The sequence below is a fragment of the Myotis nattereri genome, assembly GCF_964212035.1.
Source record: "Myotis nattereri genome assembly, chromosome: 11".
Classification (NCBI taxonomy): domain Eukaryota; kingdom Metazoa; phylum Chordata; class Mammalia; order Chiroptera; family Vespertilionidae; genus Myotis; species Myotis nattereri.
In genome coordinates this window covers 6018838-6038504 of record NC_138086.1, presented here as the reverse complement: position 1 = coordinate 6038504, position 19667 = coordinate 6018838, and the positions used below count along the sequence as shown (strand labels likewise).

Here is a 19667-nt window from a genome sequence, read left to right as displayed (position 1 = left end):
GCAATAGCAGGTCTGTTGATGGGAATGCAATATATAAAAATATAATTTGTAAAACAATAGTACAAATGAGGTGGAGGGGATGGGACTACATACAGGGTATTTACCCAAACTGCGTTGTTAATTGTAATTCCTAGGGCAACCACGAAGAAAATAGATAATAATATATATTTATGACTATGAAACTACAAGGAAATTACAATGGTATTCTGGAAAGTCTCTACAATATTCACAGGCCCTGTGCTAGGAGCTGGGGAACCAAGGAGGTGGAGACACACGGGTAGGCCCCCGTCTCTGCTGTAGTCACACCTAGTCCAGTAACAGTACACACAGCACAAGGAGCGAGCTGACCGTGGTGACACATGCTGCGCTGTGGTCAACCCCGGGGCTCTGACAGGTGCGCGGAGCGGAGCCCACGTGGAGCCCCGGCGGATGAGAAGCCTCGGGAAGGGGCAGCCTGGGCAGAGGGCGGCGGCAAGGGGGTGTCGGGGGAAGAGCTTTTTCCTGGGAAGCGACCGGGCCCAGGGTGACGGGAGCCTGGCCTCGCTGGCAGGTGAGGTTGAGTCAAGCAGCACAGCTCAGGCGGGGCCTCGAGGACAGGCAGCTTGGCTGTGGACATGATTAGAGGACTCTCAGCCAGGGAGTAACACAAGACTGTGTTTTCAACAAGTTGACTTGTAAGTACTTTGGAGGGTGAGCTATGACAGACCAGCGTGCAGTGGAGACGGACGAAGTGGGCGGAGGCAAGCGCGGTCCAGGAGACAGTGCCTTAGCCTTTGCTGGACTGGATGGGCTGGGGAGTGTGTAGGAAAGAGGTAGAGAACGGCCCCAAATCCCCAGCTTTAGTAACTGGCGGACAATGGTGTTTTCCCGAGACAGGGTCTAGGGGAGGCCCAGGTTTTCAAGGAAAATCAAGAATTCAATTTCCTAATAAATTGGAGACGCCTATGAGGCATTAAGACAAGGTAAGTCTGGAATCCACAGAAGTCAGGGTAGGAGAGGCAAATATTGGTGTTCAAGTAACAAGGTAGTGAAAGCTATGTGACTGGATAAAATCAAGGAGGGGGTGGATAGGAAAGGGGCCCGTTTAGAGGACACACACAGTGAGCTGGGAGGACAGGGGGCTGTGCTGTCAGGGAAACAGGCGTCCAAAGAAAAGCAGTTGTCACCTGTCTGCAATGCGAAGGGTCAAGGAAGAAACCAGAAAGCACCCATTGGATTTGGTGACAAGGGGGTGATGAGCAATTCAGGCGAGAGTGCCCTGGTGACACGCCGGGGACTGGCAGGCTCGAGAGGTAAGAGTGGACAGATAATTCCGTTTTAGTAAAATCTCACCACATTAATTTAAATTTGTGTAATTTGCATTTATTATGATTTGTGACATAGTTCTAAATGTCTAGTTTTATATTTGCACTTAAAGAACTTGAATAGCCGAAACCGGTTTGGCTCAGTGGATAGAGCGTCGGCCTGCGGACTGAAGGGTCCCGGGTTCGATTCCGGTCAGGGGCATGTGCCTGGGTTGCGGGCACATCCCCAGTGGGAGATGTGCAGGAGGCAGCTGATCGATGTTTCTCTCTCATCGATGTTTCTGGCTCTCTATCTCTCTCCCTTCCTCTCTGTAAAAAATCAATAAAATATATTAAAAAAAAAAAAGAACTTGAATAAATTTTAAGACTGCATTACCTTTTATGACACAATGCTTTGTCACTGATTTTAGACTCATTTCAATTTCAAAAATGTTAAGAGGTAAAGGCTCAGAAGTGATGAAATACAGTATTAAATAACAAGACATTTAAGTCAAACCTGGCCGTTGCAAGAATTTCTTCAGCTCGGAAAATACATTAGCTGCATCTCGGACACAGAAGGCATTTGGTTGACCTTGGCCAATTACTACCAGGGCTAAGGCAGTGTCCCTCCATGTAGGTAAGGCGCTACCTTCTCCACAGGGGGAACATGAGTGAACAGAACCCTAGCGCACAACAGGTTGTACCACCCCCACCCCCACCATCGGGGGGCGGGGGATAATGAGCACCCCATCACGGAAAGTCCTGAGCTACACCGCCACTCGGAACCTAACAAGCTCAGGCCATCAGGGGAGTGAACCAACGGTCCGGTGGACGGGATCGCTGCCCTGGGGAGCAGGATGGACCTACCCTGCAGTGTCCTGTGGGAACCCTGGTCAGAGTAGGCCAGATGCTCAAGGCCGATCTAAGTGTGGGGGCCTTGTCCAGAGCACAACAGATGTTCCAGGCCAATCTGAGTGTGGGAATCCTAATCACGGTGTTCAAGGCTAAGTTGCTATACGCAGGTGCAAAGCAAGGACACAACAATCTACACACGGCGCAGACGTGCCTTTCTGCAGCCCCAACTATTTGGCACATTGCCTCTTGTCTGAGCTTGTTTATGCTTGTATGTAAGTTGCCACTGACTAGCCAGCACAGGGCTGTGTTATGGGGAAGATGTATTACTGGCCGGCCGGTGCCCGGCTGCTTGGTCGGGCTACTGTGTTTGTGTAGCTCCTGTGCTGGAGGCTGCTTTTATGTAGGGCTATGTGTACAGCAGCTGCTTGGTATGGCTCCTGTGTTTGCCATGGCTGCTGTGTTAGCAGCGGCTACTGTGTGAGACTCCTTTGAAGAGCTACTTTGTCCAATGGCTACTTGGCTACCACAAAGACTGTCTTCCATACCTACCACGTCTCACGTCTCCTCTGTCGGAGGCCCAGTTCCTTGTAGAGGGGCTCGGACCCAACAGTTGGCGCAGGTGAGCAGGTCAAGGAAGAACCTGCTCCCATGTCCCCAGGTTTGGGGTCAAATGCAAGCTCTGCAAGGGTTCAGATTCCTGTTGTGTTTGGCACTTAGAACAGTGTCCAGCACATAGTAGGTGCTCAGAAAACATGTGAACGGACACACACAGGATGTCACACTGCCGCCCAGCAGGAGAGCCAGCCCTGGAGGCCCTCCCTGTGCAGTGACCTGTTTCCAGGTGCATGGCCCGCCGAAGTGCACGCCCACAGACAGCTTCAGAGAAGGCTGACGGTGACCCGGCCCGGAGTCACTGTGGTCCATACACTGAGCACCGAGTCCTAACATCAGGCCTAAGAACAAGCCCTGTTAACAAGTCATGATACTATATTGTCAAAATTTATTTTATTTAAAAAGTATTTGGTGGAGGTGTCCTAAAGCTCCAATTTCATCCTGGAATGACGAGACAAATACTTAAACGATCCAAAATAATGGCATATTCTAAAAGCAATTTTTCATTAAAAAATTAGTCACAAAGCAAAAGTACACTTTGTTAGTAACATTTCCTAATGATAGCAATGCCCTGTGAAATTTAACTGGGACGGGCACTTAACGCACAGCTGGGCTTGAACCGACTTCCAGTGAGTGGGAGCTGCCACATCAGACCCGCTCTTCTTCAGCTGTGCCTCCGAGCGGGCGGGAGGCGTGCGGCTGGGCCTGGAGAAGGTTCACGAAGCCCCCCCACACCCCACTTACTGGGCAATAGTCCCCGTTCTTTAAACTACTGGAGGTTTGGGGATGGTGACAGGCAAATATCTATGCTCTAGGTCAGATGCTGTCTGCATGGGACGTAAAGCACAACACTGGGAATAGAGCCCATGGTATTCTAATAGCATGTGTGGTGTCAGAGGGTGCGAGAGTCACCAGGCGGGTGATCACTTAGTAAGTTATGCAATGGTTAGTCACTGGGTGGACACCTGAAATTAACATAATGTATATCAACCGTAATTGAAAAATAAAAATAACGAAGTAAATTAGATCCCATCTGCCATGGACATCAAGCTAAGCATAAGGAGGGACAATAGCCCTAGCCAGTTTGGCTCAGTGGATAGAGCATTGGCTTGCATACTGAAGGGTCCCAGGTTCGACTCTGGTCGAGGGCACATGCCTGGGTTGCAGGCTTTATCCTCAGTAGGGGGCGTGCAGGAGGGAGCCAATTGATTCGCTCTCATTGATGTTTCTCTCTGAAATCAGTAATATATTTAAAAAAGGAGGGATAATAAGTGTCTCTAACATCTCTTTCCTTCATGCAGCTGAGATAAGCAGTTGGGCGAGAAGGCTTTGCCAAGTAACCGCCACAGCCCCCACTGCAGGAAGCCCTCCAGTCAAGGCTGGGATGGGGGCCTCTGAGGGTGGAGAGAGAACAGCCATTACTGGGAGTGACTCCCTCACAGACCCCCAAGACCGCTCAGCTTTAGTGAACAGAGACCCCTCCCCAGTTCCGGCAGTCTGCCCCCACCGTCACTGCCACCCAGTGGGCCCCGCTGGCCTCCGCCTGTGGCCACATCCTCCACCAGTTCCTGGAATCCAACCTGAGCCTTCCTGGGGGCTGGGAAGGAGCCCTCACCGACATGGTTTTCTTTAAAAGCCACACTAAGTAGCGCGAGGGATTAAGGTTTGCAGCTATTTTATTTACAAGTATACATTTAACACAATGAAATAAACACTGATATATGGAAGCCTAGTTAATAGTAGTGTAACAATATGCATCTTTGATGATTACATTATTTTAAACATCAAACTACACTTAAAAATTAATGCCGATAAAATTCTTGGTCATAATATTATTAAGAAATACAATATATAAATTGAAAATATGATTGCTTAAAATTTGAAAGTGGAAGTGAACTCAGAAGGATAGTCAGAGTTCAACATAATCTGAAAGGGGGGCAGGTGGGAAAAAGCTCTGACCCAAATAAATCTTTCAGGTTAACAGAAGGAAAACGAAGCAGAGTTTATCTTCGAGGATGACGGGCAGTTTGCGTCTCCGGGCGGGTCCCAGTGGCCTCGGGCCCGCAGCAGAATTACATCACCGAGCAGGAAGACTTTCCTTGTGAAGCGGCCCCATCAATTTTTTCTGCCTCCAAAATTATCCTTCTGAAAACATCAACAGCAGTCTGAAAAAGAAATAAAACGTGACTGTGTTGGCTTTACAGCGGAAGCCTGAGACTCACTCTTACCGCTGCTGCCAGGACTGGAGAAGGCCTGCTGTCCGTCCGCCCCCCAGCTGCAGGCACAGGCGCAGAGGCCACGGCCACCCCACAACCCGGAGACTGGTCTTCCTTCCTCCCCACTGCACCTCCTCCCACCTGACCTGAGACCAGAACTAATCTTCTCTCGTGCTTCTGATCCTGCTTTCACCACAGGGAGGGGTCGGCTCCAGCCCAGCCCTCCCCCCCGGTGCCTCTGGATTTCCAGGTCCAGCACCAGCCTAGCCACCTCCCTGAGGTCTGTCCTTTCCCTCCGACACTGCTTCCCAGGGCCATGTTCCCTCTTTCCTGGCACCCCGGGGCCTAAGGCCGGGCAAACCCTCATTCTTGCTGCCCTTCCTCCGAACCTGTTTTCCTCCCACTCCCTTAAACCTGTGTTGACACTTATGCCACGAGAGGGCATTTTTCACCTTTGAGCCCGATCCTTCTGAGCCACTTCCCCTTCCTTCACTGTCTGCAGACCCAGCAGCCTGGCCTCCCAGAGCCCCCCAGCCCCTCACAGGAGGAGCACTGCCCCTTTGGACAGGGAACCCTCCCTTATGCTGAACAGCGCTGAGGACCGCCAGTGCCTGTCCTGTAAGTGTGCTCACTGTGATGATGAAAGAAACCCGTTCTCAAAAGCCTCGGGGGCAGTCCTAGATCTCGTCACCGCAGCAGCCACCCAATGTTAAGTCTCCCACCACCTCACCGTCCTTTCCACTTTCAATAGCCTCAACTCAACAATCCTCGGTCCCACAGGGACCTGCCTCCCCGATCCGACCACCTTCTCCCTGTCCCTTAGCCACTTTCTCGTTCACTTTCCTCCTGGGGCCAGCAGACTCCACAGTCCACCATCGTGCTCGTGGACGTGGACTCCCTTCTCTGCCAATAGCCTGCACCACACACCCAGTGCAGTCTGGGAACACGCTGCGACAGCTGTCACCGCCAGGACCGTGAATGCAGTGGACCCTCGATGCCACCCAGCAGCCCAGCTCATGTCCCTCATTCAGTCATTCCCCCAGATGAAGGTTTCATGCCTTCCCTTTCCTCTGAATTCCTAAAGCCTCCCCATTCCGTGGTGACTGTTTTATATTTCACCAGAAAAACAGAATCGACATCCAGAGAGACCGTCAGGTACCCTATGGGCTCATCTACTCTGGTCCCTTCTCTCCGACTGGTAGGAAGCAGGACTCCTGGTCAAGCCAAAGCCAGCCACAGGCCCAGCCCTCCTGTCTAACTGGTTCAGCAACCCTCCCCTCCTCCTCCAGACTCACCCCCCTCACGTCCCATGGTTATACAAACAAGCTATTTATTTCATTCTGAAAATAATGCACAGAAAAATGTTGGGAATGACACTTGCCAAACTTTTACCAAGAAAATAGTGTGTCTGGGACCGGGCTTTCTAGATAAATCTTACAGTTTAGTAATCCATGTAATCTGATTGTCAAAAAATATTCTCTTTCATCAAATTGTTGAACTATAGCCGAAGGCCTCCATGGTAAATAAAACAAACTGCAAACGTCCCAGACTCCATTAACAGTTAAAATGCAGTATTCTCACAGACTTGGCAATTTTTACTACCATGATGTTATCAATGAAACTGAACTCTGCCTAGGAAAGTTTTTTTTGAAATATTGGATTTTTGGCAAGTAATACAAATTATCTGAAAATCTATCAATAAAATTTTGATCAGTTTACAGGAACTGGTCTCTGGTCACATGACCACTTGGGTGTGGGTGTGCGAGTGCACACTAGACAGATTTCTGTCCCTACCACACAAACAGTAGTAAGCATTCCAGTATGTGTGGGGATTAGAATCACTCCAGCTCTATGTCAGGGATTAGGATTACTCAGTTTCTCCCCACCTGACTTGGAGACCTTCACTAGGCTTAGGGCTCTCTCATCATCTCCTGCACATTCACAGAGGATGTAAGCAGGAGTGTCCCACGACATGACAGAGTGAGAACCATCTAGAATGCCAGTGAGGGATCTGCTCAGGACCTGCTTCCCAAGGACACGCATGTCTCCAATGCATGCACCTAACTTGGGTGTAACAGTCCTTTTGCTTTAAAGGGTTCACTTCAGGCCTGATGATGACGGTGCGAGAGCAGCCCCAGACAGTGAGCAATGGGAACACCTGATCTCAGCGCGTGTCTGCCTACGTCGGCAGCACACTCACCTTTTATCTGGGTCTTGGAAAGCAGTTCGCCACCTTCTAAAGGAGCTGAAAGGTTAACGGGCAAACCTATCCAGAACCACATTAAACCCTCCAGCTATAGTAAAGCACAACACAAACTGGAGAAAGGGCCTGCACCCTGAAACCAAATCACACTCTTTAAGCTAACCATTCAAGTTACTCTCAAAAACACCAATTAACCTGAGCCATGCTCCCTACTCAGCAATCCCTCTTAACACATTGGAGGTGGGCTCCACAAGGCATTTACACTGCTAGAAGGATTAGTAACTGCCACACAGACACTGAGAAGTGGTTACACCCACCTGCATGAACAGTCCACACTGCTGCTGCTGCCTCCTTAACTCTACTGTCAAACAGAACAACTGCTTTAAGACCCTCAGTTTTTCACCAAAGAGAAGCAAGCACAGTGAAGTCAGCAAACAGAATTGAACACAGCTTGAGGCCAACCATTCAACTTCACTCCCCCACCTCACAAATTTTCAATTATACAGAACAACAGAAAGAACTGTACAAGAACCACCTAGCCCCACTGGCTGGATTCAGCGAATGTTAACATCTTTGCTGTATGTATTTGTTCTCTTTTTCTCTATCCATCCTCCTATCCTATTTGAAAGTAAGTTGCTGACATTATGAAACTTTGCTCCTAAATACTTTGGTTTGCATTTTTCAAGAACAAAGATATTCTTGTCATAAGCCCAATACCATTACCGCACCTAAAAAAATTAACACCATTTTCCTAACACATCAAAAACATAATCCAATCTCCCCAACTAACCAAAAATGTCTTGGACATGAGTACCTTAGGTGCACACAGCTTCATCCAGAACAGTCTGCCTCTCCCCAAGCAGACCCGAGTCTCTGCTACACTTGGTCATGCACACGCCCGCCTCGTCCCGCCCAGGTGAGTCTAGACTTACTTCTGTAGCAGCCTTAGTATAAAACAAACACGATAATGCATGTTCAAAGGCAGTATTTCCTTTACTATCAATTTCTGTTTATCCTACAAATATTCCAGGTCCCATGAGGTTGAACACTGGCTGAAATAAAACAGATGGTGTCTCCCTGAGGCAACCCAAAGCCTGATGGGAGGAATGGTGGGAGGGCCAGGATTAAACAGGAGCAATGAAGACAGTGCTGAGCTGCTAACAGGAGCACAGGTCTGGACTGACGGGATGCAGTGCGAAGTGAGCTTTAAAAAATACCTACTTGATTCTCTTTAGCAGAAGATTCCAAAAAAGCTGCATTCCAAGATTCTGCTAACGCCTTCCCTTCTTCATAACTGATCACCCTAAAGGACAAAAATTCTCATTAAAGAGCTTTGCTCTTTACTGTATAAAACATCTACTGTACTTGGGTTTCTGAAACAGGCTCCGTGTTTATGAAGTTTCTCCTCCTGGAGCAGGTGCATGCTCCGTTCAGTGCCCTCAGGCGGGGAGCACTCTATTTCTACACTGTACAGCCCCCTTCAGTGCTCACAGCCCAAGGGTAAGGAGGCTGGGCAATGGTTTGAGGCTGCAACTTCCTCTGGCATGGGTCCACTATGAGAGGCCCACAGACAAGGGCCCCCCATAAATCATGACCACGCATCACTCCCACCTGAGCCGGGGAACAGACAGACACTGTCTTATGGGAGTACTAGTACTCACGCCCTGGCAGCCCTCACAGCTCACAGGAGGCATTTACCAACACCCCAACATCTTAGAGAGAGCTGCATGTGCCTGAGGACAGGGGCAACACCCAAAGGGCCATGGCTATGCTGCGCACAGGCTGCCAGCATCCGGCCAGCGTCTCCTGCCGGCGGGGCCACTGCTCTAATCCTAACTCTGCACTCAAAAAACAATTTGTTGAATAAATGAATGCTCCCATTGTCTTGTTAGTGTCTGCTTTGCACAAAATGATAGAAGAAACGAAAGATAATTTTCTACAGTGTTTGCTCCCCCTCTTCTCCAGGAAACATTTTTCAAGGCAGGTGAGTTGGCTTCTGCCAAGCAGCACCGCGCACCTCCCTGAACACAGAACACAGGCGCCACAGCTAAAACCCCCCCGCCGGCGAACAACGGAACCCGTGACTTCTGGGACTAAACATCTCAGGCTCAATTCTATGAATCAGCAATTATTAGAAGCGACATACCTTTCCATATGTAGGTCTTTCTTATTCCCAACCAACATAATAGGTATTCTGTTAATATAAGAAAGAAAGGCAAAGAAAACGAGTCAGTTTGTCCAGAAGGTGCTATTGGAAAGAGTATATCTAACGAGAGAGAAAAATGTTCCTACTTACTGCACTTTCCCCACCATGTCCAACAACTTGCCATGGATAACTTTAATCACCTCAAAACTATAAAAGGAAAAACATGAAGTCAGACATCCAATTTAATTTTTTAAAAAAATATATTTTTTTATTGATTTCAGAGAGGAAAGAAGAGGGAGAGAGGGATAGAAACATCAATGGTGACAGAGAATCATTGATTGGCTGCCTCCTGCATGCATTGGGGATTGAGTCTGCAACCTAGGCATGTGCCCTTGACTGGAATTGAACCTGGGATCCTTCAATCTGCAGGCCAATGCTTTATTCACTGAGCCAAACCAGCTAGGGCAGACATCCAATTTAGTGTTCATGTTTTAAATGTTTATTATGTAAAGTTTTAGTGAGAAACACAGAAAATGTCAGATTCACCATTTTAATAAAATAAACTGAACACAAAGAATTCCTTTCTTTTTCTACCAATATTTCACATGTACATGTATTTGACACTCAGTAACCCCAATTGAGAACATTCAAAATGAAACAGGTCTGACATTTAATGGGAAAAGTCTAACACTGAGCTGACAAACCACAAAATCTCTGAATAAACATTTGTAGAACATTCCTTAGCTAGAGGGCCCCAGCAGTCAGCCCATGTTCTACATTCACATGATGAAAACGCAGAAAAAGTAATCACTTTATGCATTCCCTATTTCAATCAGCAGATAAGCTCAGACTGTGTTCAATCACTATTTATCTAGAACATCTATCAGGATATTGTTTTTCCTTTAACAACCTGTTTGTCCCACAAAACATTTAGCTTAATAATTAAGTCTAATTGTTACTACACCAATTCCAACATAAGGATTAATGCTATCTCTGCATAGCAAATAAACTCAAGCAAGGAAGAGGCGTTGAGTCTTACCTTTTGATCGATGTCACAGAATACACGAGAATATAACCATTAATATCTATGGAGTACGTCTGGGGAAAGATGGAATATTCATCCTGTGGAAGAAAAAGGATTACACTTGGCATAACAAGCAATCTTCACCCAAAGTTCTTCACATATTTCCTGGTCAAAGAAATCAAAGTATACAAAATATGGATTACAATATTATTCTAGAAACAGTCCACACACTCAAGATTTATTTAAGACTGGTCTGGGGGTGATCATGTGCTTTAAGCCAATATTAAAATTGACTCCTGTAAATCTTGGGAGAAGAGGATATAAGGAATGAAAAGATGACTGGTTTGTGTTCTCTTTTATGGGTGAAAGTCCAGAATCTTTTAGACCTCACAGAAAATTCACAAGTGCTACTGGTTTATTCCACACATCTGTACTTTCCTACATAAAATAGTTGTATTATCACGTGCCCTGTTTTTTGTGTGTGTCACAATGGCCTGAGCACTGATCACTGGATTTCTGAAACAGGCTCCATGTTTATGAAGTTTCTCCTCCTGGAGCGTTCAGTGCCCTCAGGCGGGGAGCACTCTATTTCTACACTGTACAGCCCCCTTCAGTGCTCACAGCCCAAGGGTAAGGAGGCTGGGCAATGGTTTGAGGCTGCAACTTCCTCTGGCATGGGTCCACTATGAGAGGCCCACAGACAAGGGCCCCCCATAAATCATGACCATGCATCACTGGCTGGGTGACCACCAGCACTGGAGAGAGAGGGGAGGAGAAGAGAACGGAGAAACTATAGAGTGAGTACCCAGACATCTGAGGATGGAATGAGTTATTTACTGAGCAGCTTCAGGAATTAAAAACAAAGGTACAGCCCTAACCGGTTTGGCTCAGTGGATAGAGCGTCAGCCTGCGGACTCAAGGGTCCCAGGTTTGATTCCAGTCAAGGGCATGTACTTTGGTTGCAGGCACATCCCCAGTGAGGAGTGTGCAGGAGGCAGCTGATCGATGTTTCTCTCTCATTGATGTTTCTAACTCTCTATTCCTCTCCCTTCCTCTCTGTAAAAAAATCAATAAAATATATTTAAAAAACAACAACAAAAAAACCCAAAGGTACACATTGTGCAACAGGGTACTGGCACCCAATTTTATATGGCTTTATGAAACTGCTTTAGATCTGGAATTATCAAAGCACAGAGAGGCTAACGTCAATGCAGCCTTCATCAGTGCACACCCTGCCTGGTACAAATATGTTGCTCTCAGGTGAAACAGAACTGTCCACATACCACACACACCAAACACTATTATAGAAAAATCAGGGCAAGTAACTGTCTGTTAACTTTGCAATTCCATAGTATGGTTACAACTAGTGTCCATGACAACCCCGAATTTCTGCCCTATGGTAAAGTGTCTTTTAAAAACAAAAAGAAAAATTTAGTTGTCCTATCAACTCTCTGACATCAAAAATAGTGGTCATTAATCAGAAAATAGCATTTCTACATCACAGAGCTTACTATCTGTGCAAAATAAAACCTTTATTTTCCTTATTAGTACAACTTTTATTAAGGTGAATTTATTTTAGTGTTGATTTTTTAAAAATATGTTTTTATTGATTTTAGAGAGAGAGGAAGGAAGAGAGAGAAAAACATTGACCAGCTGCCTCCTATAACACCCTGTACTGGGGCTCGAGCCCACAACCTGGGCATGTGCCTTGACTGGGAATTAAACCAGTGATCTTTTAGTTCATGGGACAATGCTCAACCAACCAAGTTGCTCCGGCCGGTCTTAGGGTTGATTTTTGAAAACAATTGGTAATGGAATGACAGATCTTTCTACCCAGATTAAAAACAAAATTCCAAATGATTTTAGTCACCAGCTCAGCTACAGTGGCTCCAAAGTTCAAATTATGTTTCCTCTGAAGGGAAGATGTGAAAAAAAAAAGAGTAATCCTATTTAAGTTGGCGCAAGAAACAACTAGTTAGAAAGTATAATGGAGGAACAGATCTTCTGCTGTAGCAGTAACCAAAAAGGACAAAATTCCTAGGAACAAACTTAAGGAAACAAAAATATATGCTTCATTTAAAGAAAATCTTAAAATACTCCTGAGATAAAGGACTTAAGTAAATGGAACAGCGAGTATGGCTGTCTTTAGCAAGAATATGCAGAATTGTAAGGATATCCACTGATTAACCCTAAATTAATATATAAAAGTAACATGATGCTGGACAAAAAGCATACGTTTGTTGTTAATCCTCACCTGAGAATATTTTTTCCCATTGATTTTTAGAGAGAGTGGAAGGGAAAGGGGAGAAGAGAGAGAGAGGTAGAAACATTGATGTGGGAGAGACACATCAATAGGTTGCCTCCCACCCATGCTCCAACCAGGGCCAGGGATTGAACCTGCAGCCCAGGTAAGTGCCATGACTGGGAATGGAACCTGAGACCCTGCGGTGCTTGGGCCCACACTCTAACCCGGGCCAGGGCAAAAAGCATACTTCCTGACAAAGAAAACCAACTGTGGAGGCAGGTGGGTGGGAACCACAGAGTGGCAGTAATTAAAGTAGTGCAGTACTGGCTCATGAATGGAGCTGACTGAGAATTCTACAAGAACCAACAGATATGGGAATTAGGTATATGATAATGTTGGCATTCAAATCAGGAAGGATACAAAGTAACACATAGGGAACAAATGTGGAGCCATCTGGGGGAAATGGCTAAACTGGATGTCTACCTCACACCTTAGCAAACACGTATTCCGGAGGCATGAGACTTAAAGATGGAAATTGAAGCTGCGCTTGGTAGACCGGAGAATTTTTCTTTCTTTCTTTCTTTTTTTTTAATTGCTTAAAGTATTACAAAGAGTTATTACATATGTCTCCTGCCCCCCCCCCCCCCCCCCGCCCTTGACAATCCCCTGGCCTCCCCTACCCCACAGTGTCTTATGTCCATCTGTTATGCTTATATGCATGCATACAAGTCCTTCAGTTGATCTCTTACCCTCCCTTCCTGCCTTCCCACCCTCCCCGGCCTTCCTGCTGTAGTTTCACAGTCTGTTCAAGGCAGCTCTGCCTCTGTACCTATTTTTGTTCGTAAGTTTATAATGTAGACTGGAGAATTTAAATGGAAAACAAAACCTTGCCGCTCAGCTCATGTACCAAATGCTAATTTTCTTCAAATCAATGAGACCAACCAGCTAATAGAAAAAGGGGAAAGTACATGAATAGACATGATAGCTCACAGAAAAGATGGATGTCCTCAAATAGGGAAAATAGGATCAAACTCCTTCATAAACACTAATTAAAATGATAGGTACTAATTTTCACCTAGCAGATGGGTAGATATAAAAAATGTGGTAACACACTGTGTTGGTGATTCACTGCTGGTGAGAATATAAACCATGACCCTACGGCCCAGCAATCCCACACCCAGGCATGTTCTTACACACAAACCATCTGTCTAAAATGACAGTGTACAATGGAGGCACTAATGGCGGGAAAGACTGGAAACATTTGGTTAAATGATGATATAGCTCAAATAAAAGGACATTATGCAGCCATGGGGAAAACAAAAAGAGGCCGCATGCACTGATATGGGGTAATCTCCAAGATGGAGACATAGATCTGTGTTACTTTGTGGGGTACAAACAAACAAACAAACAAAAAACCTTAAAACTATACTTGAATGTTGGTGATAAAATATCTTGGAAGCAAATACTAGAAACTGATAACGGGAGTTGCTGCTGGGGTGAAGCTAAGGTAGCTAGAGAGGGAAAGACTTAAGGTTTACTATTTGCCTTTTTGTGTTGCTTTCTTTCTGTAACAGGTGCATTTATTACTATTTAAAAAAATAAACTTAATTCTTTTTTTGAAGGGGAATTTGACGGTATAAAACTGACTGTCATTGATTCACTTGTCATTGACTCTACTGAAATTAGACCAAAACGAAGTATTTCATGCAAACTAAAAATAATCAATTTGTATTTAACTATGTTCACCATCATCCCTCGCTGCGACGACACCAGGTGTAACACAAACTACCATAGAGCACTTGCTGTCAGGTATTGCTATACAGCCATTTATTATGTGTAATTAATTTTCCTCCTAAAAAGTACAAGCTAGTGAACAAACTGACGAGGTTACTTTTAAAGAATTTGCCCCCCACTCATCTTTCCCTCCTACTAGCAGTCTTAAGCCCAGAATAAGCCCACGTGAACCCAATTTAAAAAGAGCCCGTGGTGCAGTGATGTTACCCCAGCCAGTTTTACAGAACCAGGGTGGACCGCAGAAGGTAATGCCTGTGTCAAACCATCATGAGTGGTAAATACTAGCATAGCCTTTTATTTTCTGGTCTCCTAGCCATGAATATAGCCTTTAAGAACTGTTAGCTGCAGTGAGAACAAATTATTCCAAGTAGCTAAATTTGGATATATTTTTTGCGAAAATTCTCTAAATATTCTTATCTGGCAGTAACAGAACCCAAAACAGCAAAGACAAGCAGAGCTGGAAATGGACCTCGCTCTGGCCTCTCCCTCACTCCTACACTCACTCCCTGAGATGGGATCCTTTTGGGGTCATTCTTTGTAAAATTTTATCATTAGAACAATTACAGGAGTGTGATGGCCAAGTGGACATTTCTGCTTTAGAGCAAAACAAGAACCTCAGAGGAACACACCTCCCACAGTGGCCAGGAGAGTCAATATAAAGAAACTAGAGGCCCAGCGCAAAAAAATTTGTGCACTGTGTGTGTGTGTGTGTGTGTGTGTCCCCTCAGCCCAGCCTGTGCCCTCTCGCAGTCTGCCACCCCTTGGAGGGTGTCCACCTGCTGGCTTAGGCCCGCTCCCTGGGGAGTGGGCCTAAGCTGGCAGTCAGACATCCCTCTCACAGCCCGGGAGCCCTCGGGGGATGTCCACTTGCCACTGAGTCACCCAGGCCAGGGCAAAAAGCATACTTCCTGACAAAGAAAACCAACTGTGGAGGCAGGTGAGTGGGAACCACAGAGCGGCAGTAATTAAAGTAGTGCAGTACTGGCTCATGAATGGAGCTGACTGAAAGTTCTACAAGAACCAACAGATATGGGAATTAGGTATATGATAATGTTGGCATTCAAATCAGGAAGGATACAAAGTAACACATAGGGAACAAATGTGGAGCCATCTGGGGGAAATGGCTAAACTAAATGTCTAGCTGCAGTCAGACATCCTTTGCGCTGCTGAGGAGGTAGGAGAGGCTCCTGCCACGACCACTGTGCTGGCAGCTGGCAGCCTGGCTTGTGGCTACGCAGCTCTCCCCCTGTGGGAGCACACTTACCACTAGGGGGCAGCTCCTGCATTGAGTGTCTTCCCCCTTGGTGGTCAGTGTGTGTCACAGTGACCAGTAATTCCCAGTCGTTTTGCTGTTAGGGTCAATTTGCATATTACCCTTTTATTATATAGGATAGAGGCCTGGTGCACGGGTGGGGGCCGGCTGGTTTGCATTGAAGGGTGTCCCAGATCAGGGTGAGCATCCCGCTGGGGTGCCTGGCCAGCCTGGGTGAGGGGCTGAGGGCTGTTTTCAGGCTGGCCACACCCCCTTCAGGGTGGGGGTGCCTGGCCAGCCTGGGTGAGGGGCTGATGGCCGTTTTCAGGCTGGCCAAGCCCTCCAGCGACCCAAGCTCCCAGCCTCTCCTTTTCTTCTTTTTTTCCCTGGGATTTATCTATCTTCTATAATTGAAACTTTGTAGCCTTGAGCGGGGTGGAGGGCAGGCCACAGCAGGCGGGAAGCTTGGATTCCTCCATCGCCGGGGGCAACCCAAGCCTCCTGCTTGCTCCAGCTCCATGGCCGCCACTGCCATTAGTTGGGTTAATTTGCATACTAGCTCCTGATTGGCTGGTGGGCGAGGCTTGAGCATAGCAGAGGGATGGTTAATTTGCGTATTTCTCTATTATTATATAGGACTAGAGGCCCGGTGCACAAAAATTTGTGCACTACGGGGGGTCCCTCAGCCCGGCCTGTGCCCTCTTGCAGTCTGGGACCCCTCAGGGGATGACCACTTGTTGGCTTAGGCCTGCTCCCCGGGGGATTGGGCCTAAGATGGCAATCAGACATCCCTCTGGAAGCCCGGCAGCCCTCGGGGAATGTCCAATTGCCAGTGGAGAGCAGGCCTAAGCTGCAGTCAGACATCCTTAGCGCTGCTGAGGAGGCAGGAGAGGCTCCCACCACCACCGCTGTGCTGGCAGCCATCAGCCTGGCTTGTGGCTGAGCAGAGCTCCCCCTGTGGGAATGCACTGACCACCAGAGGGCAGCTCCTGCATTGAGCATCTGCCTCCTGGTGGTCAGTGTGTGTCATAGTGACCAGTCATTCCCAGTCTTTCTGTTGTTAGGGTCACTTTGCATATTACCCTTTTACTATATAGGATAGAGGCCTAGTGCACGGGTGGGGGCCGGCTGGTTTGCCCTGAAGGGTGTCCCGGATCAGGGTGGGGGTCCCGCTTGGGTGCCTGGCCAGCCTCGGTGAGGGGATGATGGCTGTTTGCAGCTGGCCGCACCCCCTTCAGAGTGGGGGTCCCCACTGGGGTGCCTGGCCAGTCTGGGTGAGGGGCTGAGGGCCGTTTTTAGGCTGGCAGGCGACTGAAGTTCCCAACCTCTCCTTTTTTTCTTTTACTCTGGGATTTATTTACCTTCTATGGCTGTCACTGGAACTGAGAGCCAGCTTTAGCTCTGAGGTCGGCTCCAGCTTGAGGCCTTGGCTGCTGAAAGCAGGAATTTAGGGTTTGTTTGGCTTCTATAATTGCAACATTGTTGCGGTCCTGCTCGCTCCAGCTCTGACAGCTGAAAGCAGGTATCTGGCGTTTGTTTAGCTTCTATAATTGCAACATTGTTTCTTAGAGGGCAGCTCAGAGCCCAGCAAGGCAGGCGGGGAACCTTGGCTTCCTCCAGCACTGGAGCAAGCAAGCCTCCTGTTCGCTTCAGCTGCCTGGCTGCCGGCTGCCATCTTGGTTGGCAGTTAATTTGCATATCACCCTGATTAGCCAATGGGAAGCGTGTCGGAGGTACGGTTAATTACCATGTTTGTCTATTATTAGATAGGATGATCTCTCCATGCAAATGTTTTCAAGGACAGCTCTTCTCCAAGTAGGAGACACCTGCGTTTCTCTACCCCAGTTGTAAATGTCAATTGAGCTGCAACGTGAGGCCGTTTTTCTAGCCCGAGAAGCATCACAGATCCACAAATAAGGACCAAATCCTCTTCAACCCCACAACAATGCTGTGAAGGCATGCACCACAATTACTGCCATCTCACAGATGAAAAATTCGAGGCACAGAAAAGTTCACTGACTTTCTCAATGTCATTGGTTAGTAAGAACAGCAAGGACTGGAACCCAGGCACTGCGACTGCAGAGCCCACACTCCAACCAACCATGAAGTGCTGGTTCTCCTGGCCGACCACCAGGGCTATTTCCACAGTAACGCTACAGGGATGTGACTGATCAATTTACACCCTCAGCCCCAGTTCCCACGAGCTTAGGTGAAAATCCAAAACAGGGATATAAAGACAGCCCTGGCCAGGTGGTTCAGTGGGTTAGAGTGTTGCCCTTTACAACGAAAGATTGAGGGTTCGATCCCTGGTCAGGGCGGGTACAGGAGGCAACCAGTGGATGTTTCTTTCTCACATCTCTACGCCGCCGCCCCCCCCCCCCACCCCCTTAAAAAAGAAAATTAACAAAAACATATCCTTGGGTCAGGATTAAAATAAAAAAAAGGTATAAAGGCAAACTGAAATCCTGATAATGTCCACTCCACTATAAACAACATGGCTATTATTTCTTTGCCCAGAACTCTGGTATACCTGCTGTCCCAGCATAATTGTCCCAGCGTAAGAGCCCTTCACTCTTAAAAGTGTCTCATTTTAGGCAATAAATTATAGTCACTTTATAAGAGATACAAACCCTAGAAACCCACAGCAGGTCCGGAGTCTCCTCTATACTAGTTTACAGGTCAGGCTGTGTCCCCTGTGCCATTATTTCCTTCTGGCGACTTCTCTTGCTCCCCATTCCAGCAGCTCCCAGACCCCATTCTGCCCCTGGACGGGACCCTGTACAATAAGCCAAGGATGGCTCTGCTCTAAGAAAACAGCGAGGTCTGACGACATTTTCTTGCCTCACTCAGGGCTACGCTTTCCTTCTATCTATGTTCACATCAAAGCATAAAGCAGAGGCAGTTTATTCCAAACAAGACAGGACGACCCCAACTCCGCCAGGTAAAAGCCCCCACCTAACACAGCCAGTACTAGATTGCACCACACACACCTCCTGCCAGCTGTCCTTCGTCATTCGTAAGATGCAAGGTGAGGAGTTAGAATCCAACATCGCGGCTCCTCCTACTTCCCACCCACCAGTGAAATGTAATAAAGCCAGCTTAACAGAATGGGTTCTATACAAGCTGGACTGGGTGCCATGGCAATAGGGAAATGAAGGCGACAAAAAGGGGCTTCTTTGTTCCCTTCAAGTTCTCTTAATTTCTTCCACCCTTTGCTTCCAGTCAGTTCCCCTGGTGATCCAGTCCCCACATTAACCTGTAGGAATGAAAGTGCCGTAGGAGAGAAAGAGACGAGAGATACTTACTTGTCCAGCTGTGTCTACAAGTTGAAGATGATATTCTTGTCCATTTACTGTGATCAATTTTGTGAAAGCTATAGGAGGAAAGGGGAATTAAATATTAGTTAGCTAAACAATTAAATTTAGATCACTTAAAGCTTGAACAATGACAACCAAGTAAGCAGAGTCCCTAATAATCTCTTAAAAAGGTTCCATAAAACAAAAAGGACACATCTCTGAGTGTATCGATCAGGGGTCCTCAAACTTTTTAAACAGGGGGCCAGTTCACTGTCCCTCAGACCGTTGGAGGGCCGGACTATAGTTAAAAAAAAAAAACTGAACAAATTCCTATGCACACTGCACATATCTTATTTTGAAGTAAAAAAACAAAACGGGAACAAATACAATATTTGTATTTGCATGTGGCCCGCGGGCCGTAGTTTGAGGACCCCTGGTATAGATTCTTCTCTACTTCCATTATGTAGCTTAAAAACATTGCTGGCTGACTGAAATCAAGACTGGACAAACCTTGGCTTTTTCAAAGAAATTGAAATCAGGCAATAATTCATATCCTGTAAAAGAAATTTGAATGCTCTGTGGACAGTCCTTTCTCTTGTGAAAAAGTGAAATCCTATCTAATAAAGAGGGAATATGGTAATTGACTCTCACACTGTGGCAAAATGGCACCCATAGCCAATAAGGAGGGAATATGCTACTTGACTGCCATGCCCCCAAAGATGGCGGCGTCCATAGCTACAA

General features: G+C 46.9%; 1 protein-coding gene across 1 annotated transcript in view; it reads right to left on the bottom strand.

Moving 5' to 3' along the window:
- Window positions 1–3121: 3121 nt before the first annotated feature.
- Window positions 3122–19667, bottom strand: part of RHEB (Ras homolog, mTORC1 binding) — a 46269-nt gene continuing 29723 nt past the window's right edge. Inside the window, exons 3-8 of the mRNA XM_081101716.1 lie at window positions 18936–19003; window positions 10355–10437; window positions 9466–9522; window positions 9316–9363; window positions 8391–8472; window positions 3122–4915 (exon numbers count right to left, since the gene is read on the bottom strand). Of these exons, the coding sequence (XP_080957842.1) occupies window positions 4823–4915; window positions 8391–8472; window positions 9316–9363; window positions 9466–9522; window positions 10355–10437; window positions 18936–19003 (431 nt within the window). The 3' untranslated portion in view covers window positions 3122–4822. The remainder of the gene's footprint in view (window positions 4916–8390; window positions 8473–9315; window positions 9364–9465; window positions 9523–10354; window positions 10438–18935; window positions 19004–19667) is intronic.